The sequence below is a fragment of the Anolis carolinensis genome, chromosome 5 (assembly GCF_035594765.1).
Source record: "Anolis carolinensis isolate JA03-04 chromosome 5, rAnoCar3.1.pri, whole genome shotgun sequence".
In the NCBI taxonomy this organism is placed as follows: Eukaryota; Metazoa; Chordata; class Lepidosauria; order Squamata; family Dactyloidae; genus Anolis; species Anolis carolinensis.
In genome coordinates this window covers 150,180,783-150,204,692 of record NC_085845.1, presented here as the reverse complement: position 1 = coordinate 150,204,692, position 23,910 = coordinate 150,180,783, and the positions used below count along the sequence as shown (strand labels likewise).

General features: G+C 38.8%; 2 protein-coding genes and 1 long non-coding RNA gene across 5 annotated transcripts in view; 1 reads left to right on the top strand and 2 right to left on the bottom strand.

The window, feature by feature from the left end:
* Positions 1-2,363, bottom strand: part of tbk1 (TANK binding kinase 1) — a 30,745-nt gene extending 28,382 nt beyond the window's left edge. For both annotated transcript variants that reach the window (XM_003221175.4, XM_008111079.3), the window contains exon 1: positions 2,225-2,363. The gene's annotated coding sequence lies outside the window, so the exon portion shown is untranslated. The remainder of the gene's footprint in view (positions 1-2,224) is intronic.
* Positions 2,364-2,539: 176 nt separating this feature from the next.
* LOC134299519 (uncharacterized) lies at positions 2,540-5,444 on the top strand. The gene is made up of 2 exons (XR_010006740.1): positions 2,540-2,741; positions 3,583-5,444. It is a non-coding gene; the product is annotated as an uncharacterized LOC134299519 (long non-coding RNA).
* A 691-nt stretch (positions 5,445-6,135) lies between these two features.
* xpot (exportin for tRNA) overlaps positions 6,136-23,910 on the bottom strand; it is a 31,738-nt gene continuing 13,963 nt past the window's right edge. For both annotated transcript variants that reach the window (XM_008111080.3, XM_003221176.4), the window contains exons 7-25: positions 23,616-23,800; positions 23,129-23,297; positions 21,700-21,936; positions 21,523-21,561; positions 20,687-20,749; positions 20,278-20,402; positions 17,973-18,114; positions 17,751-17,870; positions 17,472-17,566; positions 16,697-16,766; positions 15,994-16,232; positions 14,319-14,604; positions 12,740-12,929; positions 10,571-10,687; positions 10,378-10,493; positions 9,498-9,545; positions 8,726-8,797; positions 7,740-7,796; positions 6,136-6,620 (exon numbers count right to left, since the gene is read on the bottom strand). In XM_008111080.3, the coding sequence (XP_008109287.2) occupies positions 6,594-6,620; positions 7,740-7,796; positions 8,726-8,797; positions 9,498-9,545; positions 10,378-10,493; positions 10,571-10,687; positions 12,740-12,929; positions 14,319-14,604; positions 15,994-16,232; positions 16,697-16,766; positions 17,472-17,566; positions 17,751-17,870; positions 17,973-18,114; positions 20,278-20,402; positions 20,687-20,749; positions 21,523-21,561; positions 21,700-21,936; positions 23,129-23,297; positions 23,616-23,800 (2,397 nt within the window). In that variant the 3' untranslated portion in view covers positions 6,136-6,593. The remainder of the gene's footprint in view (positions 6,621-7,739; positions 7,797-8,725; positions 8,798-9,497; positions 9,546-10,377; positions 10,494-10,570; positions 10,688-12,739; positions 12,930-14,318; positions 14,605-15,993; positions 16,233-16,696; positions 16,767-17,471; positions 17,567-17,750; positions 17,871-17,972; positions 18,115-20,277; positions 20,403-20,686; positions 20,750-21,522; positions 21,562-21,699; positions 21,937-23,128; positions 23,298-23,615; positions 23,801-23,910) is intronic.

Below are 23,910 nucleotides of genomic sequence, written 5' to 3'. Positions count from 1 at the left end.
GGGGAATTCTTTGTTGGGAGGTGTTAGCTGGCCCTGATTGTTTCATGTCTAGAATTCCCCTGTTTTCAGAGTGTTTTGTTCATTTTCATGGTTTCCTCTTTTCTGTTGAAATTGTCCATATGCTTGTTTATTTCAATGGCTTCTCTGTGTAGTCTCACATGGTAGTTGCTAGAGTGGTCCAGCACTTCGGTGTTCTCAAATAATATGCTGTGTTCAGCTTGGTTCATCAAGTGCTCTGCTATGGCTGACTTCTCTGGTTGGATTAGTCTGCAGTGCCTTTCATGTTCCTTGATTTGTGTTTGGGCAATGCTGCATTTGGTGGTCTCTAAGTAAATAGGGACTTGTACACAGCTGCATGCTATACGGTAGAATCCTGCAGAAGTGAGAGGATCTACAGGCCAACAGATATTCCACCACAGACATCAGAAGAGCTGCAAGGCCAAGAACAAGCCAGGAGAGTAAAGACAAAGATCGCCCCAGAGGAAAAGTGTTCTTACCATACATCAAGGGAACCACTGACCGCAGAGGGAAGCTGATGAAGAAACACAACCTACAAACTATCCACAGACCCACTAAGAAAATCTAACAAATGCTATGTTCAGCAAAGGATAAAAGGGATCCTCTCTCCTCTGCGGAAGTCTACCGTATACCATGCAGCCGTGGACAAGCCTACATAGGGACCACAAACGGAACGCCCAAACATAGAATCATAGAATAGTAGAGTTGGAAGAGACCTCATGGGCCATCCAGTCCAACCCCCTGCCAAGAAGCAGGAAATCGCATTCAAAGCACCCCCGACAGATGGCCATCCAGCCTCTGCTTAAAAGCCTCAAGAAGGAGCCTCCACCACAGTTCGGGGGAGAGAGTTCCACTGCCGAACAGCCCTCACAGTGAGGAAATTCTTCCTGATGTTCAGGTGGAATCTCCTTTCCTGTAGTTTGAAGCCATTGTCCCGCGTCCTAGTCTGTAGGGCAGCAGAAAACAAGCTTGCTCCCTCCTCCCTATGACTTCCACTCACATATTAGTACATGGCTATCATGTCTCCTCTTAGCCTTCTCTTCTGCAGGCTAAGCATGCCCAGTTCTTTAAGCTGCTCCTCATAGGGCTTGTTCTCCAGACCCTTAATCATTTTAGTTGCCCTCCTCTGGATGCTTTCCAGCTTGTCAACATCTCCCTTCAACTGCGGTGCCCAGAATTGGACACGGTATTCCAGGTGTGGTCTGACCAAGGCAGAATAGAGAGGTAGCATGACTTCCCTGGATCTAGATGCTATACCCCTATTTATACAGGCCAGAATCCTGTTGGTTTTTTTAGCAGCCGCATCACATTGTAGGCTCATGTTTAACTTGTTGTCCAGGAGAGAAGTCAGCCATAGCAGAACACTTGATGAACCAACCTGGACACAGGGTATTTGTATTTGGGAACACAGAAATGCTGTCCCACTCTAACAACGATCATGTCAGACGACACAGAGAAGCCGTTGAAATCCATAAACGTGTGGACAATTTTGAAAATGAAAATGAACAAAATCTGGCTATCAGTATTTAAAAACTCTAAAATCCGGGCAGTAAATAAAGAACAACACTCTGAAAACAGAGGAATTACAGACATGAATCAATCAGAGGCAGCTAACACCTCCAAACAAAGGATTCCCCCAGGCAGGAATGAAGCTTGCAAGGCCATCAAGGTGATTAATTACAACATTCACACTGACCTCCAACAGACAAGAGTCCTTTCTCCCACAGATATATAAACCTCCTTTGCTTAGTTTTCCAATATACCTCACAACCTCTGAGGATGCCTGCCACAGATGAGAGCGAAACGTTAGGAGAGAACGGTTCAAGAACATGGCCATACAGGCCGGAAAATGCATAATAACCCAGCCGGTAGGCTGTCAGGAATTGTGGGAGTTGAAGTCCAAAACGCCTGGAGGGCCGAAGTATGCCCATGCCTGCAGTAGACCCTCCTCCTCGCTCTTTGGCCTGCCTTAGGGGGAACTTCCCTGAAGCAGCTGCCCCAGCTGAGGGGGAGGAGGAAAGCGGACTTTCTCCGCGTCAGGCCTAGCAGCCTGGCCCAAGCCCTTCCCTTCCCAGAGAAGAACGTCGTCACTCCCTCTCTGGGTGCCGAAAAACGAAACCAACTCCGGTCTCGGCCTCTTTCCTTCCTTCCCTCCATCCTTCCTTCCTCCCCCCCCCCCCCCCCCAGGGCCCAGGTTTCTCCTCACCGAAGGGCCGCCGCCGAAGCAACCTGCCAGATCCTTCTCGGCCCGCGGGGCCCTCTCGCCTTCGTCTCCCGGGCGCCTCCTCGCCTTCCCTCCCTCCCGGCCTGCCCTCGTCCTCTTCCGGCCTCCTGACGCGTCGGAGGCGGAGCGGCCTTCCTAAGCTCCCCGCCTTCAGAGGGCAGCCACACACTGTCTAATTAACGCGGGTTACCTCCACTTGAGGTAATACTCTGGCACCCTGAGAGTTGTGGTTTGCTGAGGCAGAAGTCCTCTCAGGCAGAGAAGGCGGAAGGCCTTGGCAAACTGCAGCTCCCCCGTAATTCCATAGCATTCAGGCAGGGCAGTTAGAGTGGCGCCAAACAGCAGAGTCATTGTGTTGTCGAAGGCTTTCGTGGCCGGAATCACTGGGTTACTGTGTTTTCCGGGCTGCATGGCCATGCTCCAGAACCATTCTCTCCTAACGTTTCGGCCATATCTATGGCAGGCATCCTCAGAGGTTGTGAGGAATGTTGAAAACTAGGTAAGTGGGGTTTACATATCTGGAAGGGCCAGGGTGGGAGAAAGAACTCTTGCCTGCCTGAGGCAAGTGTGAATGTTGCAATTGGCCACCTTGATTAGCATTAAATAGCCTTTCATCTTCAAGGTCTGAGTGCTTCTTCTCTGAGGGAATTTTTGTTGGGAGGTGTTAACAGGCCCTGATTGAAATGACAGAGATGCCATTGAAATCCACAAGCATGTGGACAACTTCAACAGAAAGGGAAATGAACAAAATCTGGCTACCTGTAGTTAAAAAAAACCACCTTTAAAATCAGGACAGTAAATAAAGAACACCGCTCAAAACACAGGAATTCCAGACATGAATCAATCAGACCGGGCTGTGGCGCAGGCTGGTTAGTAGCCAGCTGCAACAAACTCAAGAGGTCATGAGTTCGAGGCCCGCAGTGCCTGCGTCCGTCTCTGTCTCTGTTCAGTGTTATGGCATTGAATGTTTGCCTTATATGTGCAATATGATCTGCCCTGAGTCCCCTTCAGGGTGAGAAGGGCGGAATATAAATACTGCAAATAAATAAATAAATAAATATATCAGGCAGATGTGAATGTTGAAATTGGCCTGCTTCATTAGCATCAAATAGCCTGGAAGCTTCAAAGCCTGGGTGTTTCTTAACTTAATTTCCGTTAACAAAAGTAACAATTGGGCCACAGAGTTTACAGAAAACCTCCACACACGAATAGATACCTACATAGAAACGCCAATCATCAGCCTGGTCAAGAAAGAAGCACAATTAAAGCCCAGGCAGACTATGCAAAAAGAATCCCCAAACCTCCAAGGTGAACTGAACCATCTTAATTGGGCTCTACAGGATACTCCACCACAGACATCAAAGAGATGCAAAGCCAAGAACAACTCACGAGAGCAAAGACAAGATCCACCCAGAGGAAAAGTGTTCTTACCATACATCAAGGGAACCACTGACCGCATAGGGAAGCTGATGAAGAAACACAACCTACAAACTATCTACCGGCCCACTAAGAAAATCCTATAAATGCCACATTCAGCAAAGGACAAGAGGGATCCTCTCACCTCTGCAGGAGTTTCATGCAGCTGTGGACAAGTCTACATAAGAACCACCAAATGCAGCATTGCCCAAACACGAATCAAGGAACATGAAAGGCATTGCAGACTAATACAACCAGAGAAGTCAACCATAGCCGAGCACTTGATACACCAACCTTGACACAGCATATTATTTGAGAACACAGAAATGCTGAACCGCTCTAACAACCACCATGTCAGACTACACAGAGAAGCCATTGAAATCCACAAGCATGTGGACAATTTCAATAGAAATTGTCCCTGTGATCATTGGATATTGAAAACATTGGCATGTTATGCAAACGAGGATCGGTGATCAAGCTTCAGTGGAGATATATTTTCCCCATGATAACTCTTTCAGGAATGAATTTTCATTTCTAGAGGTAGATTTCTCTCATTTCCTTGTCTCACCTCCGTTCTCAACTAGGAGTTGAGTGTAACTCAGGCATTGCCTGTAATAGCCAACAGCAACTACTATTCAATGGCATTCCTTCTGGGCTTGGGGAAAGTTCATCTTTTTGGCCTGACACGCCCTGAATCCCAAACAGAGCAGCTTTGGATGTTCTAGGCCCCTTCCATACAGCTGTATAAAATCCACATTGAGCTGGATTATATAGCAGTGTGGGCTCAGATAACTCAGTTTAAGGCAGATATTGTGGATTATCTGCCTTGATATTCTGGGTTATATGGCTTTGTGGAAGGGCCTCTAGTCTGCAGCATGCGAAGTAAAGGGACCAAGGCCATATTTTCTGCAGGTACGCCTTCAAATTATGGCTGCATGGGAATTTCATAGTGTTTTCCTAGGCAGGGAATACTTGAGGTTGTTTTATGATTTGCTTTCTCTGAAATACAGCCTATAGCACCTGGTATTCATTGGTAGTCTCCTATCACAGTACCAGTCGAGTATCTCTTATTCAAAATACTGGGAACTAGAAATGTTCTGGATTTCATATTTTCACCCAGATTTTGGAATACCTGTATTTGCATATACAAACGCAATGTGATATTGTGGAGATGGGACCCAAGTTTATACACAATATTTTGAATTAGTTACATGCAGGAAGCCAAGTTTGTGTTTACAGAAGGACTATTCAGCAGCTATTCCAACTGTAGTTTGTTTGTTTTTTTGGTTGAAAACCTTAGTTTGTAGATATGGTCAAAAAAAAGGAGTGGAGGTGCCATAAGAAATCTGTTTCATGGAATCTTTCCTGGAAGTAGAGAAGAGATCCTGCATGAAGGTGACTTGCTCCTGGAAATCTGGAGGGGCAACTCCATTTCTCTTCCCTCTAAATGCAGATTTTAAAGTAGTAGAAGTATTCATTGACAAATGTTGGTTTTGTGTGTACTTAAATGAAACCCTTGTTGTAATCATACGCCTTCTAGAAATAATTACTGTCCAGAACATCAAATGCTTCATCAAGTATCGCATCACAAGAATCCTAGTGGTTTGGGAAATAATTACATACATAAAATAACAAGTATCTATAATTTATTATAATTTGTAAATGCATTTTCCTGTTGTCTCAGCCCCGTTTGTAACTATGAATTGTTTGTAAGTAGGATGTATGTAACTCAGGGACTGCCTGTAATGGTGAAACATTAAATGATGGACACATAAACAGAAGATAATGTGTGTGTGGATTTTATTTTGCTTCTGTGAATGTGATAAGAGGGAGTAAAGGTATACCATTTTTTTCAGTATAATACCTTGGAAATATAAAATGACATGTTTCCTACTACCCTTATTCTTAAGCATCACAAACTACTCAGAATAGTGACTTACATTTTTATCAGATTTATGATACAAGATCATACATTTGTCCTATATAATCTGGAGTTTGGTGGCCTAGATATAGTTTTAGTATTTTGGCAATGCAATGAGCTCTTTTCTGAGAACTGTAAGGACTGACTTCCTGCACAGTAGGGTCTTCTTTCTTAGCTCCCAGTTATTGCTGGCAGAATCTAGGAATATTGCTTAACTCAAAACTACCACTGCCAGATCAGGTTGTTTTGGTGGCAAGTATGGCCAACTAAAATTGTGAGCTGTGGTTGTTCTGGATGGGATAACCTTACCATACTCTGGCAAGTTCCTAATGAAGCTATTGCAATATATTGCTCTTGTAGGTTACCCTATTACGGGCAGAATAACGATACCAAGAAGGTGACCAATGAGTCAAGACAACTTCAAGATTTTATTGAATAAAATTTATTTTTATATAAAATGTAGAGCCAATCCTATTTTAACCAGACCCATTAGTAACTATCTTGTAGTATATACTTTAGTATTTAGAGTTATCAAAAGAAATTGCTATCTACAATATTGAGTTTGATTGTTTTATTTTGTATCACAGTACATGAACAAACGAGGTCCATTTCTAATATGCACATATTTTACTCAGTATTTAAAAATGTACACAATTTATACCATTGCTATGGGTTGGAAGGAGTTTATACATTGTATAATTTCAAGATTTAAAAAAGTGGATATTTCATTTTTGCTGTAATTACAGCATACAATTATCCTACGCAGGGTGTTCTGAGCAGGCAGGCAGGCCACCTATATTGTCTAAATGCCATACGTGCATCAACCAACATAAAATAGAGCAGTTAATTTGCACTTTTACAGGAAAAGGCTAATACACATATGGATTTAAGCACAGAGTAACATCTTCCAGAAGAAAAAGAAGTCAATCTGAATGGCACAGAAGTTAGCATTCATATAAATTAATATCTGGAGTTCCTGATTAAAGAAAACTGGGAAAGGTTCCTCTAGACTTCTTAGGGTTTTGCTCTCTGAAAGAATACCTGTTTAAAAATATATATATGTTAGAGCTGAAAACAAATATACAGTACCTCTAAGTGAAGGATAAAAACAGATAAAAAGAAAGTTTAACAATCAAAGTTGCGATTACTAGTAATACTATTAAGCATCTGTTCTCAAACAGTAACCTGACAAGGGAATTTCCAAAAGGCAGAGACAGATTTGTCCAATATTGACTCACCACAGGCAAGACCTGCTCACAAACTAGATAATAGGCTTAAAATGCTATCTGCCTTCTCACCGGTTTCAGCCATCCGAAGTAAATGAAGAAAATACTTGTATGTCTCTTTTAGGAATTAAATCTCCTTATACATGGAACTAAATTTATATTAAGTAGATATATATATATATATATATATATATATATGTGTGTGTGTGTGTGTGTGTGTGTGTGTATACAAACACACAACCCGTTTCAGCATTTTGATAATGCAATTTGAAACTGAAAGAACTCAAGTATTAACAATAAGTATCAGCTTAACCTAAGTGCAATTCCTTCAGAGTCACATTTTCAGTAAAAAAGTATAAATTATTCCAGCAGTATTTAAATTACAACCATACAGACTCACAAATATGTAACTTTTCTATAGGACTGTTGATTGTAGGAAATAAAAATAAAAAATGCATTTACTTGAATGGGGAACTGTCAGCCTTCTGTTTTGGCCTACAACTCCAGCAAGGCTAATGGTAATGACTGGGGGAGCTGAAGTCTCAAACAAGATTCAGATAATCCATTTATTTAAAGCAGTTTTTAATACTACAATACCGGCATGGCATACAACATGCAATCAAAGTTCTGAATATAAAAAATCATAAAAATAAAACATTGTGTGAAGGAACTCCATGTGAGTAAGAGAATGACTTAAATGGTGTTTGCTGACCTAAGGGAATGCTGATTTTGAGGAGCTGTCAGTCTTATCTTTTTTCCTCTGCAAAATAATCACCAGCCAATGCAACATCTGTGTTTTAAAATACTATTTTTGTTTGGATATCAGAAACTAAGAGACAATGTTTACTTTTAGGTGAAAATATCACCAACTACCTATATGATAGGTCTAGTTCCATTAGAATTTGGCAAAACCAGACATTTAAATTGAACCTACCTTTAAGTAGTTTTTGAAAACTTTAGCATCAGGCTGCTGAAGTGCTTGGCAGAACTCCTATGAAAAATAGAAACGTTTAACATTTGCTTATACCAAATATCAAATGAACATAAAATAGTATTTGGTCTTTAGTAACTGGATTTTTCTTCTTTCGAGATTGATTAGTTATGGAGAGACGAAGTGGCTGAAAATTATTTCTATTCTTGCAAATAATGGGACTTGATCTATGTGTGCAAAGAAGTGTCTGTGTCCTACTTTTACCATTGGTAACACTCTCACTTGTTGGGATCAGAGCTGGAAGAGTCCTGGAAGGGAACCCCAAACAGCTTGGTGCCTGAGGTAAAGGAAAATATGGTCTCCTCATTGTATGTGAACAGAAGGTAGCCCTCCACTGAGCCAGAAGGTAAAAGGCCTATGTTATTAATGGAGCAGCTGTGTAAGTATATCAGTATGTTGTGACAGTTCGGGCCTATCAGCATCTTCTAAAGCAGTTGCCTTTTTCTGCCTAATGATAACCCAGCCCTGGCAATATGTATTCTGGCTGGGTAACTGATCATTTATTTGAAAATGTGTGCACTAGTCCTAGTCAATAAGGATCTTCTAAATATGATTTTCCTCTCTCCCAGTACAGACCTGTTTACATACACTGTTCACCTAGCCATGTACATCATGTGCATGTACATAAGGTCCTGTAGACACAATTTTAAAAATGCTTTCAGCCATATTTAAGAAAGTTAGTTCCTCATTAATTGTATCAGTCATGTGCTGTTACTTCAACTGTTGGATGTACTGAGTTCTGCATCGTGACAATGTTTTTTAAAAAACATACTTGGATTGGCAAAATAAGCACCACTTCTTAAAATTGTGCCAGCTTCTGGATGACTGTAAGGTATATTTTGCTTTAAGATGGCAAATAGAATCACACTCAGGCAAACTTAAACTGCCCATCAAATCTTCCTGCTACATCAGCTCCAAAGATTACTCACCTGTATTATTTCAGGACCTACTTGCAGTGAAGGAAGATATTCTTGTTGAAGATACTGAATACATTCAAGGCCCTAGAAATAAAGGAAATAAATGCATTGTTTTGACCAGGAGAGAGTTCCAGAGGCAGGGGGAGGCTACTGAGAATGACCTCTGAGTGAAAGCATAGTATTGTGGTTTGAGTTCATGCTGGACTAGAATCCTTGTTCAGCCACAGGCATCTACTGGGTGACCTTTGGCAAGTCACACACTTCCTCATCCTTAGAGAGGGAATGATAAACTTCCTCTGAATAGATCTTACTGAAAAAGCCTTGTGAGAGGGTCACTGTGAGTTGGAGTGCACTTAAGGCCTAGAAACACTATAGATCCCTATATTACTAGTCTTGCAACTGTACAGGTTGGCTCTTACAACTCTGGCATACACTCTTTCTACCACAGTCTTTTATAATACTAAAAACCTTTATGACTTCTGCAGGGATGCAAAATAATTTTTAAAATGCATGTATCAAGTTTCCCAAAAAAGTCAGACCATGGCAAGTTGTCCTGAGTGCTTGATACTGTATTTTAAATACTGTATTTCTTCCATTCTAAGACACACTTTTTTCACCATTTTATCATCTATAAAAATTGGATGCATCTTAGAATTGCTGGGGCTTTTATGTGTGTCATACAGTATATTCCTTTGTTATATATTCCTGTTGGTGGTACTCAAATTAGCATGTCTTAGAATCAAAGAGATATGGCAACAATATCTGCTACTTTCGGAAGTCTCACCCTTTTGAGATGAATCGTTTTTAATGTCACCGCACACTCAGATAAAGCCTGTAAAAATGAAACAAAAAGACATCTGTTCAAACTTGTGTATCAGCACTGAAGTGGTATAAATTAGATACTACATGATTTTACAAGAGCAATATTTTTCCAGGAAAAATGTGACATCTCTGAGCAGAATCTTTTGGAAAGCAAAAAGAACTCCAAAGAAACAATGTTGCTTTTCCTGTCCTAAAGGACTTAACCCATTATTGAAGTGGCTCTTTATTTCCACCAAGAGGCAAATTTTTAGCCTAGATGGAACTTGAATTCAAGTTGGTGGATTACTGGATTCCTCTGTGGGTTTATAAGTACTTTCAAATGTGAAAGGTCTTTCTGGAATTTTGAGGCAACAGTCTGCAATGTAACAGTGAAATAATTTTGCCTCACTGCCAGCACTCTCTATACACTTTCACCTAACATGGATTTGATTGAGACCATCTACATCAGGCAGACTGAAATCAGTGTAAGGGCTGAATACTTCCACTAATTTGTGCTCTATTCAGGATGACACTAGATACATTAACTAAATATCTTACATAGCCCTGAGTACCCCAGATACACCTGAAATATAAAGGAAATTTAGTATAACTTAGTTTGTGGTTTTTTATACATTATAACTGTATTCTCAATTTGCTTCTGACACAATAAATGAATAAATCTGAAATACAGAAGTTATCCAGAGTAAGTAATGTCTGTTCTAGAAGAGGTCTGTAATATTCCTTTGAGCAGTCTACAGAAGGCTAGCTGACATCTTTTGGTCAACTAGATTAATTACCAAGAGTTCCCTTCTAGTTTATATATATATATCTTTAGGAATAACTTATGTGACACATTTACATACCAATACTGTCTGTGCATCTGCTAGGTCAAATGTTTGCTTTAAAGGTGCTAAGAAACAGGCAGGAACAATGTGTTTGTAGACAAAGTCAGCAAATCCCACAGGTCCATCTTTGCCTCCTAAAAAAGAAAACAAGAATATGCATGTGTTGTGTCTATATCAAACCTAAGCTGCCTGGAAACAAATGCAAACATACCCCAGAGTTCAACCAGTTTTGAAAGGATGATAAAACAGGTTTTCTGAGCAATAGGGTCAGGATAATCAACTGCTCCTTGGATGACTGTGATCAACACATGCTCCACATTCTCTGCACCTGGAAAGAGAAAAAGAAGTCCAGTTCAAACTCTTCTTTCTGTTACTTCTAATGTGGTGCCTCTGAGGCAACCAAATTCTTTGCCCTCTTGTTTGTTTGTTTGTTTCATGTTAAGGACTTGCATTGTAAGATGTAACTACAATGATGTTGCTCTGTCATTGTTACGTCTGAAAATGCCACCCCCAAAAGCCTATGTGGGGTGCATTAAGAATAAGCCACTGGAGAGAAGAGGTAGCTGGGGAGACTTCTTGGAGTCCTGCTACAACTGCTTCTCTCAATACCCTCTGTGACTAGAATTATGCTGTAGATCAGGGGTCCTCAAACTTTTTAAGCTGAGGGCCGGTCCACAATCCTTCAGACTGTTGAGGGGCCGAATTATCATTAGAAAAAAAATACAAACAAATTCCGATGCACACTGCACATGTCTTATTTGTAGTGCAAAAACAACAACAACAGCAACAACAAAAACAATGAAAGAACAATTAAAGAACAATACAATATTTAAAAATAAAAACAATTTTAACCAACATACATTTATCAGGATTTCAATGGGAAGTGTGGTCCTGCTTCTGGCCAATGAGATGGTCAAGTTAATTAGGATTGTTGTTGTTGTTGTTGTTGTGTGCCTTCAAGTCATTTCAGACTTTGGGCGAGCCTAAGTCTAAAATTTATTTATTTATTATTATGTATTTATTTACTGCATTTATTCACTACATTTGTATCACACCCTTCTCACCTCAAAGGGGACTCAGAGTGGCTTACAAATTATATGTACATACAATATATTATATTATTAGCATAGCACAATATTAGCATTATATATTACTATATTGAACTATACCACTATACTGTAATATTAGTAATATTATACATAATATAGAATATATAATTAATATTATTATATGGTATTATTATTAGTGTTATATTGTATTACATTATAATATTAATATCAATATTATATGTATATACAATATATTATATTATAAAACTGAGGGCGGGGGCCAGGTAAATGACTCTGGAGGGCCGCATCCGGCCCCCGGGCCTTAGTTTGGAGACCCTTGCTGTAGATGTTATTTCCCAGAACCCCAATCTGCAGTGCCTTGAAAATTCTTGGCTTGGGGTGCAGTTATGAGATACTAAATACAGCATGCAATATTGTAAGTACTGAACTATTCTTTAAAAACTGGGAAACTGGTATGTTTCAAAATGAAGTGACAGCCTCCAGCAGCATCTTTAAATTCAAGTATATTTCTTGGGCTGCAAAGACTGTCTTTGACAATGAAACTGATGGGAAAATACTTTGAATTAACTATCACAGTTAGCCTTCTTGGAAACTGATGTTTTGTGACTCATGCAACCTGTTAACAGCCTTTCTCCCCCTTAGGAGAAGGGTGCCCATAACACTTGCTCAATATTTCACGTATTCAGTTGTGAGTTGTTGTCTTATATGAAGCCCATGAAGTCATGGTCAATAATGAATTGTTCTAGCTTGTTGAGAGTAAAATGAAAAACATGTCAGAATTTTTTCTACTTAACTGTGTGTTACAAGCGCTCCTTTTTCCACAAGGAATACATGGAAAGTGTATTACAGCACAGCTGTAGAATATACACTTTATTTACCTAATCCATTCCAATAACCTTCTGTACATACTGATTTTAATTAACTGAACCAATAAATATTCTCTATGGTGACAAAGGCAATTTGTTTTTTTTTAAAAGACTAATCAAAGAGACTAATTAAGCATGTATACTAAAATCCAGCAATATCAACAGCTGTAATCACAAATGGATTTACTTCAGTCAAGTGACTTTTAAATTTAAGAGGAAAACCTGTAACTTGTAACATGTTTTCCTGGATTGTTTCTAGCCCAGTCATTGCTACATAATATCATGTATTTTGATCACCTGAAAACAATATTTTTAGACTAAAATTCTCAAAACCCCAGCCAGCATGGATCACAGTGTTATAGTAAAAAAAATATTTCCCAAACTCCCTTTTGCCTAGAACATAATACCAACGAGAAAATATTTTGATGACTAGCCATGCATTACCTTGATTGGCTATAACTTCACTCATTCCACTGCCAGTGACAGTCTGGAGAAAGGCAAAGTAACTCCTCCGCAACATTTGTTTCTCTAAAGCAGCAGACTGGTCATTTTCTTCAGCTGGGCTGTGAAGGACTTCGAAAATAGCACGTAGCAAGGGCATAAACACTTGTTGTAGGAAGGGGGAAACCTGAGTCTATTGAAATATGAAAAATATAAGACAAATGAGTAATTTTTACTATGAACAAGAAAAAAAATAAAGGAATCTATTTAGTATTTTTCATTAATCACGGTTTTGTATAGAAAGTTTACGAAGGTAAATTGCTAAACTATATCCTGGATCCAAATTTTGCTCTCAGAATTTTACAGAGCCTTCTTTTCCAGGTTTCTCCTCCTCCTTGCAGCCTTTTGCAACCTTTGGAAAAGTTGCTGTAGAAAGAATGCAGAAGCCAATAGACAGAGCCCAATGATGAACCAGCCAAAGTTGGATACCTCTACAAATTAAAAATTAGGTGTTTCATTTATGGGAAACATTCTTTTTATCCAATCCCATGTGAATAAATGCATAACACTTGGTACCTAGTTCAATACTTAGAGGGCTGTAAACCATACTTACAATGTTGTAACTTTAGGGAATTCACGTTTGCCACAAGTGATGATGGAACATGACCCTCAAAATCTCCCTTTTAAGGCAGGTAGGGCCATCATTGAAAGATTTCTGAGGCATTGCAAATCAAGGTGTTAGGAAATGATGTGCTCTTTGCTATGATGTACTGGCAAAAACAGTATCCCAATGGGCCTCTATAGCTAATATTTCAGATACATCCACCTAAACAGTGCTGCAACTCCCGTTTTTCCAGGACCATGATCAGCAGTACCTTGGAAATGCTGTGTGGAATGCTGTCTTGCTAAAGTGCTAACTTTTTGGTGGGGCTCATTTATATTTTTTTAATAAAATTAAAATCAATACCCTTTGGGTAAGTTAAAACAGCAACATTACCTTGTGTTTGAAAAGTGCTAAGGAACTGGTTTTACATGTTTTCCTTTCCAATCATGCAACTGTTTTACAAGCCATGTATTCTAATTACTCTATGTACTTATTGAACTGGTTCACAGGGATGTTCTCCCACGCTCCTTCCTCTGTCCTTGCCTTGTTTCAGGAAACCATAGTTTGCCATCAGAACTAAACAAGCAAAACACAATTTGCTCATAAAAGCCAGATATTGATGCCAACTGAGAGGCTAAGAGAAAGCTCTTTCTTCTGTTGTTATCTACCCAGCCTCAGCTGGTGGAAGTAAAAGTGCCTCCAATAATCATATTAGTACAGAACAAGATTACAATGCAATTTCTAATCCTTTAATTGAAGTGGAATATTACATTAATGACACTTCATTATACTATTCTGTTATGCTGTAATCACACTTAAGCTATTTTCAATCAGTATTATTTTTAATATGTTAGGTCATATAGTTGTTTTCATCATTTTTAGGGTAATAATTACTTTTTAATCTACGTCATTTTAACCTTAAGCCCCCCATGGGAAACAAGGTGTGGTATAAAAAGAAACCAATGGGCAAACAAATACCTTGAACTTAGCTGTGATTTGGTTTATGAGAGGAATGAATTCTTGAAGGTCTTTTGCTTCACAGTCCTTGAGCATATGTTCAGAGGCAGAAGGGATAAATGGGAGAACTTCCTCCTCTAAGCAAATAATCATTCGGTGAAGAAAGGTGCGGACGCCACCCCTAAGCACTTCTTTTTGCAAGGGGCAGCTGAGAGCCGGCAGAAATGTTTGTAAACAGTCCAGATACACTTCAGAGCACCCACATTGTTTAACTGTCTGCTTGTTGCTGAAAGCTTTGCTGGTACGGCTGTTGAAGAAGAAAAAGACACAACATCACATTAAGACTTTGGCCAATCCACAAAGAAAACAAATTCACAGGATGAGTCACACTGGAAGCTTAAACTAGGCTCCCTTCCCATCATTGTGTTTCTAAAAACATGGTCAAAGCAACACTCAGAACTCTCCAATGTTTAGCTGCCTGCAATACATTTTATGTAAAGGTCAAGGTGTCTAACCATATTTATGGCTTTACAACCATCATCAGCAAATGGCATCTGAGTTAAAACAACAACAGAAGCGGGGAAACATCCAATGAATACCAGTAAGAAAGAGATACTGAGTTTCAAAATGTAGAACATTGATTGTACTTCTTAGAAGGATCCAATATATTTCAGGCAGCTACATTATATTCTTCAGAAGCAATTAATAATGCATACATAGATAAAAAATCTGTTTCCAAATATCACAGTCACTTAACATTTAATAAAATTTGAAAAATGAATTGGTAACTATAGGGTTCAGAACAATGATTGTTTTTCTTAGAACAATAGATAAATTGAAGTTACCTTCAGAACAATATATTAATAACCCCATAGAAATTTTAGAGGTACAGTACAGTCTCACTTATCCAACCTTCGCCTATCCAACATTCTGTATTATCCAACACAATCTGCCTTTTAGTGGTCAATGTTTTGTAGTCAATGTTTTCAATACGTTGTGATGGTTTGGGGGTAAATTCATAAATACAGTAATTATTACATAACGTTACCATGTATTGAACTGCTTTTTCTATCAATTTGTTATAAAACATGATGTTTTGGTGCTTAATTTGTAAAATCATAACATAATTTGACATTTAATAGGCTTTTCCTTAATCCCTCTTTATTTAGCCAACATTTTCACTTATCCAACGTTCTGCCGGCCCGTTTATGTTGGATAAGTGAGACTCTACTGTACCTTAGAAATCCTTAGATTTCTGTAGGGTTGTTAATCTATTGTTCTGAAGGTGGCTTCAATGTAACATAATATATTATATTAACATATTTAATGTAATGTAATATAACACAGATCATTATAAGAACATATATTATTTGCAAATATTATTGGCTAATAAATATCTTGATTATCTTTAGAAACACTTTTCCTAGATTTACAGGTTGTAAGACCATGTTTCTACAGAGCTTTTTATTTGGTGACCTTCTTTTCTATAAATAGGATTCTTTTCATTAATGTTCTTCAACCACTAACTACATTCAGGTTTCACAAGTTTTATTTCAATAGCAAGAAAAGAATAGAGGCAGCCAAAGAGAAAAGAAAACAATAAACACTTGCCTAGCTTAGAAATAATTTATTGGCAGATGAATGTGCAGACCACAAACTATTTCTTTAAATACACCTTGACATACACTATTCCCACCTTGCAAAGCCAACAGCACGATTCAGACAATCAGCTAATGCCGCCTGTCTGTCCTCATCTGAGGCCATCATGAGTTTTTCTAGCAGCACTTTGAACTTCTCCATTAGAGGAGTCAAAAGATTTCTCATTAAAGCCTGCTTCCGTTCTGCAGAGTAGTCACTGTTCACTATTAATACTCCAGCAGTCTCATAAATGAACAACTGGTCGTCACTGGTTAAAAGGGCCTGGTAGCCATTTTCCTGAAACCAGAAAACAAAAGCAGAGCTTAACAGTTAGATGTCCTCTACTGGTACTTTGTTGCTGTATTTGCAAATTTGAGAGTAATCCATTATAACGAACAAAGCCACCTTCCTCCATCACAAAATTTCTGCACCTTACTACAAACTCTGAAGAAGTTTATATGACTTCTTTGAAAATGTTAGTTTTGACTATATATCTGCAGTGACATTATGAAAATGATAGCAACATTTTCAAAAATCCAGGAGCTACTTGAAAAATAATGAAAATTTAAGTCCACCCAGGTATAATTATTATGAAGGTACTTGTCATGTCTAAAGAGTGATTCAAGGCAAAGCAAACACTGCTATTTTAGAACTTAGATTCTTTGCAATATGTCTATCAGAGTTTGTAGAAGATCTACCATTGCTCAGGAAGCTTTTAATTTTTTAAAAAACCTGCAACTTTCTAGACAAAATATACTTACTGGTGGAGATAGTTCCAACAGATCCTGTATTCTGTTTAGTACATCTTCAGTAAAGGGATTCATTTGTTTACTGAAAGATGAGAGTGTAAAAAAATGTTACTGAAGCTTATATAGCACTGAAATGTGACTGTTGAACCTTTTTAAAAAGTGTAACATGAGTAAATTACCACATGGATGCTTTAATCCTATCTTGCATATAAAGGGCAGAGCATAAGAGCACAATCTAGCACTTGGGTGGACAAGGTGTTACTTTGGAGCTGCATTGTCCCAAGGGCCATTTGTGCAGTTTGCAGGACCCAACAGGGCTTTTAAAGTCATTTTTGTCCCAAAATCCTTGCCAGTTTTCTTGCACTGGACCAAGGGGAGATCTGGAAGTAAATTGGAAGTAAGGTTTAAGAGAGTTGGGGGAATTTTATGGTTGTTTTTGGTACTGGGAAGTGCAGCTCTTCAAGGTCCCTTGGGAGGCTGATAGCAGGCCCTCTTTCCTCCCACATGTGTCCAACCTTGAATTATTGGAACAGGCTGCTTATTCCATAGCCCCATACTAAGCATTAGTCTAATCTAAGAACATTTTTATTCAGAGAGGCGCCTGAACAAAAGATGAAAGAGATGAAAATGAACATCAGTTTCTGCTTAGATCAGAATTTTCTGCAGGGTCTTGCAAACCCTGCATTTGTGTGTGTGTGTGTATATATATATATATATGCTGAGTCTGTTATGCAATTTCATTTTGCTGAAAAAGCTAAGAAATCTTCCTCAGTTTCATGCAACTTACTTCAGCGATTTAACAAATCTGGAGAAAAGGTACGCTATTCTGCTTCGTACTTTTGGACTGGAATGGCGAAGACCTCTATGATCCAAGAACGCCATCTGCAATGAAGAACTGAAGAGCTGAATCATATTGGCAGACATTTGTAAATTAAAGAAGAGATGGCATATTTTTTTTCCAAATTCTTAACAAATAAAATAAAGAGGGAGGAGGGGAAGAAGCATAAACGGAGATAGCCAAGCACTATGTTTAAAAAAAGGAAAAAGGTATTCAGTATGAGCTTACTAAGACATTTGGAATGTGCTGGGGCTCAGTGGTGAAAAACTTCTCATATCGGACCACAGTCTCAAAGAATTCCAGAGTGACTGAAGTGTGCTGATAGGTACTAATACCTGATGTAACCAACTATGTGAAAAGGAGAAGAGAAAAGACAGTGCACCTTGATTAAACATTCATTTACTAAAGAAACAATTTTAGCAAATCATTTTCTAGTTTCCTCCTACTTACAGTCCGCATCATATCCTGCAGAGCATTAGCCTTTGTATCACCTGTGAAATGAGCGCCATGAGAGGCTGGAAGGGCCTCTGCCAACATATACAGAAGTCTTATTGCTACTTCTATTTCCATAAATGGCTTTGTTTGCCAATTCCTATAAAACAGAATAATGAACACATAAATGTATCTAAAATCTAGGTGTTATGGCAAATGACTACTTGGTACTGTACAGTATACATTTTTCTTGAATAAGCTTCAGTAACAGAATGCTAAATGTTAAGATTTTACACATATTACAGAGTTGTCACTACAATCTAAAGTGTGGAACTCCTTAACCTATTGACCTAGTACTCCTGACAAGGTGAATGATGCCACCATTTCAAGGTTCTAATGCATGACGACAAGAATAACAAGAATGGCAAAATATCCATCAATATATTTGTTGCCTTTCAAATTGTGTAAACTGTATTGGCTAAGTAGTTCAGAGATGGGTCTAACTACCGTATTTTTTGCTTTATAAGACGCACCTGATGATAAGACGCACCTAGTTTTCAGAGGAGGAAAATGGGGAAAAATAATTTGAACTAAAAGATGACCTAGAACATTTTAATAAAATAACTTAACAGTAAGGGAGAATTGGGCGATCTGGGCGATCGCCCAATTCTCCCTTAGTTCCTTGACGCAGGCGCAGATCGCCCGGGCGATCTGCGCCTGCGTCCAGGAACTAAGGGCAAAATGGGGCGATCTGTGCTGTGTGCGCACACGCCCCATTCTCCCTTCCTGGACGCGTCCGCAGAACGCCCTGGTGATCTGCGTCCAGGAAGGGAGAATGGCAATCTGCGGACGGCACAGATCGCCCCATTGATGGCAAGGCTGGGGTGAGTTACTTGAAGTGGGGACAAACTTAGTAGATGTGGGTGAAACGTCAGTATTTTAAAAACTCTAAAATCAGGACAGTAAATAAATAACACCACTCAGAAAACTGAGAAATTCCAGGCAGGAAACAATCACGGCCAGCTAACACCTCCCAACAAAGGATTACCACAGGGAAAAAGGAGGGAATGCTTCTGGAACATAGCCATACAGCCTGGAAAATTCACAGCAATCCAGCCTTTGACAACACAATAAATTTATCATCCTCCTCCTAGTTATGAAAAGATGGGTAATAAATGTATTGTTGTTGTTGTTGTTGTTGTTATTATTATTATTATTATTATTATTATTAGGCTAGATAAGGAGAGACAGGTAATACATTTATTATTATCACATTAAATAAGGATAAGGGGTATTACTATTATTAAACTAATAAATTTATTTATTTAATTATTAATAAATATAATTATTTATACGTTATATTATATAATATATTAATATAATATAATTAATATAAATAATTAATAAATAAATTAAGCTGCGGGAGGGAGGCAGAAGAAAGGAGATGAGGAAAGAAGGAAGGAAAGAAAGAGGAAAAGAAAGAAAGAAGGGACAAAGGAAGGAAGGAAGGGAGGGAGGAGTCCCTCAAGCCTGCAGGAAGGGCCCCTGCCTCTCACCTGGCCTTCGCCCCAGCCGAGGAGGAGGAGGAGGCAGAGGAGGGGGCTGCTGCTGCTGCTACCGCTTGCTGGCTTGGCTCCCCCGCCTCCCTCCTTCCTTGCCTTGGAGAGGACGGAGAAGCGCACCATGGTCCAGCGGCGCCATCCCGCCTTCGGGGCGGAAGGGGAAGGCGAAGGTGGCGGGGAAGCAGGCATTGTGGCCAGGTGGGGGCAGGCACCGGTCAGGCAGGAGCAGGCATCGCGGCCAGGCGAGCAGCCGGCAAGGCCGGCGAGAGGCCGCAGGCCTGGGAGGAGGAGGCGGGGGTGTGCAGGCCTGCAGCAAGAACAGGCCCCGCGGGCAGGAGGAATGGGAGCCCGAGGACCCTTTCCGTCCGCCCTCTGAGCCTCACGTGACACATTGGAGGCTTCCTTGCTCAAGCACACGCACAGGCCCATCGACGGCCAGGGCGATCTGCGGACGCGTCCAGGAAGGGAGAATGGGGCGATCTGTGCCGTCCGCGCGTGCGGATGGCACAGATCGCCCCATTCTCCCTTCCTGGACGCAGATTGCGTTTATAAGACGCACTGACTTTTTCCCTCTATTTTGGGGGGGGGGGGGAAAGTGCGTCGTATAAAACGAAAAATACGGTACTAATAAACAGCTGGTTGAGTTTAGAGGTAAACACTATATCCCATGCAAACCAGAAATCTGAACATGGATATACATATACAGAATTATTTGGATAAACTACTGAAACATTTCAAGAAAGACTAGTCATGAAACTTACTGCAGTGTAGTGTTAAAAACTCTGCATACAGAAACCAAAAGCAATTCAGGCGACACCTGTGCAAGTCGGTCCAACAACAGCTTTAGCTGTTTACGATACTCAACAAACATTGCTTCATCTTCCCCCTGTCAACATAGGTATTGAGATGAGTTACATTTACAGTGTTATGTATTTTTTGTATGATTTTTTTTTATATGGTGTAACTTTTATATCACAAAATGTTAAATACACGTATACTTCACTGCTTGGTAGTGAGGTCCAGTAATAAAACAGGCACTCTATTTCTATCCTATACATAATATTTAAGGTGCCATTTTTGTAATCTAAACTTTACCAAAAAAAACCCAGGCCATTTTTCCTATTATTAAAACAGGTATTTCGAAAAAGAATTCCAAGTATAATGTCTAACCTCATTTTCAAAGTTGTATTCTTCGTCATATGTTAACTTCTTCATAACAGCCAACATAATTGCCTATAAGTAAATTATTAAGTTATAAAAATGATTGAAATAGTAATATTGAGAAAGGAATGAATAGAACAACTTAATTGTATCATTGAAATAAACAATACGGATATGTGGTTGAGTATTCCACACATTAGCAAAGAATCAGTTCTTCTACATAAACTGTCGAAATAACAGAGATGCTCCAGAACTAATTTTAATATACAAAATTAATCGTTTGGTGAACATCACAGTAGCTGACTAGAGAAGATACAGCACTAAAATCGATGGATATTTGAACACGCTAGTCAAATAGTATAATCATAATGCATTGGTGGACAAAATCATCATCATCATTATCATCCAGAATTTGAAGGGTGAGCTTAAAGTCACAAATAACTTAATTTAATAACTTTTTGAAATTCATTTTTTCTTTATAGAAAAAGACAAAAACTTTTTGAAGATACAGCAGGAATTGTAGTAGCTGCTGGTGCTCTTTCTTTAAAAAGTGTCAAGACACCTTGCAAAAATTGAAATATATCAAAACTAAAAACATTATGTAACAACATATAAAGCAATAGGCAACATGCTTACATACATAAAATATAAAATTTAATCATGTACAAGATATTATACACCATCTATGCCTGCCAATTAATTTGTAAAAAGCAAAAATCACTTAAAAATATAGAACTGATGGTTCAGCATGACATCCAAATATACTGTATTGAAGCAGTCACTGGGAGAAGATGAGAGAAGAAATAAGCTGTCATTTAGCAAAAATACATTTTATTTATTCTTACCTCTACATTAGCCTTTTGCTGTTCTGAAAGCACAGAAAGCTGCAAAATAAGAACAAAGTATACTGTTGAAGAGTGCAAAACCATTTAAACATATCTCAAACACAAAACATTGCACGACAGAAGCTGTTGTGTGAAATCAGAAACTCAAAATCAACGGATCAAAGCAGTTCTGTTTACCTGTTTCAATATATGTAGATAATCATAACAAAAGCCAATAATATTAGAAGATATATCGTCATCCTCATGGATCAGAAGTTGCAACATGAGGACCACTTTTGCTTCAATAGCTTGGAGAGTATCTTGGGCGCTCTTAATATCACCGGTCTTAACAAGTTTAGTCCAACTTGTTATCAATGCCTGTCCCATTCCATTTATAAGTTTGGAGAACCTGGCTAGGAAGTCCACATCTTCCTCCTGTGAAGGATGTTAATGAGTTAGATAGTTAGGGTGAGGGACTTAAAGTTGTAGTTACAAATACAACAGAAACTGATTCACTCAAAGTTCAGACTATTCCACTGTAAAACAAAAGGTGCATAGATAACATCACAGTAAATTTTCACAGTAAATTATCACATTCAGTCCTCCCTTAACCTCCAGTTTCAATATGTGAGCATCTGCTCACATATATTGATTTCCTATCTCACCACTAGCACTGGGAAACACTGAGAAGTAAGTGGATCTGTGTATTCCACGGATATTTCAGGCACTAATAAGTGTGGCAGCGTAGAGTTGTGTGTAATCTAAACTGAGAACAAGAGAATTATAAGCCACAAACTCTGTTGACATTGTCATTTAAGCTACACTGACCTAACAGCTATACATTGGGCTGAGGGAGCAGTTTTAGTGTGACAAGTGGGAACATACAGGCCACAGTAGAAGCACCTGACTGTATGCATCCCATTCATGTTTCCTATCTAACTAGCACCACTGAAATCACTAAGCTTTTTACTCAAGCCAACACAGAACTGTATTATGAATCAAGACGAACCAGATACACAAAATTTGCTCCAGTTAGCAACCCCATCCTTTTTAAGTTCATCTTAAAATCGAAGTCTTACACATTTTTCAAGGCCAAGGTGCTGCTGAAGTGGATTTGCAAAAGCTAATGGAAATTGACTAGGAAGCAAGAAGGAAGTTTGAAAGTAGCGAGCTCACTCCTGATCTCTTTAGTGTAGTTAAGACAGCAGCACTGCTACATTTGTATGCGATTTCTCTGTCTCTGCCCAAAGCACTGAACTAGGAATATGCTGAGCAAGAAAGAGCACCTAAATTTGGCAAATCACCAATATCTATCAAACACTAACAAAGGACTAGGTTACAAGGGAAATGTGAATCTGCAGAACATTATGTGAATAAGATTTTGGGAACACAAAGAAACAAATCAAGTAGAAGAACAAACAGTTGTTGAGATTGTTAATACAATAAGGATACATAAAAAAGAGCCCTTTAAGAAAGGAACCATCCAAAGTAAGCTGTAAAAATGAGCTCCCAATACATTTTACTCAACAATATTGAGGGAAACGGCAGCCATTCCATTCGTATGACAACCTATATACACATTCAGTCTTCAAATAATATTTCTCACACTTTATAGGAGGCAACTAACCTGGTCAATACTGAAGAGGCCAGCAGACTGTAACACTTGACACAAGGTTTCTACTAGCTTTGTTTTATCAATTGGGTCCATGCCTTTATTTACAATTTCAAACAAGCAGTCACATGCTTCTTCCCGTAGTACTTCTATAGACATGTGACCAAGCAGCATGTTTATAAACCTTAAAAAATAAACAAAGATCTTATAGTTATTCAGTAGATGCAAACTGAAGCATAACTCCTTTCACTTTATCAACACGTATTTGTTCTTTATTTTTGTTTTGGTATAAAGCATAATATCCCCCAACTATAGATATTAAAAAAAAACTTGTTGTTTATTTTTGACATTCCAATAACAGGCAAAATACTATTGAGGAAATTTTGGACAGTCATTGTTAAATTGTCAAGAGAGCACAGACCACCCTAAAGTTGATGGCAACACACACTCATACTTTCATAAATGCATTCATAATTCAAAAACAAACTTAAAATGAAATTACCTTTCATTGGCAATCAGGCTCAAATCTATCCAAGAGACATATGCTCCAATGACTTCAAGGCACTGACACGTCAACTCTGAATTTGTATACTGATAAGTTTGTAATATTTGGTACCATGATTCCACCAAGCTTGGAATGCATTGTTCCCTCATAGAGTCTTTTAATAAGGTATTTCTTCGTGCCTCCTGTAAATATAATGAAAGATGCTAGTTTTAAAGTAAAAACTCTTGTGCTAGCTTGGGTACAAGAACAGTTCTGTGCAAGCAGAAAATGTGAAAGCAAACAAGATGGAAGA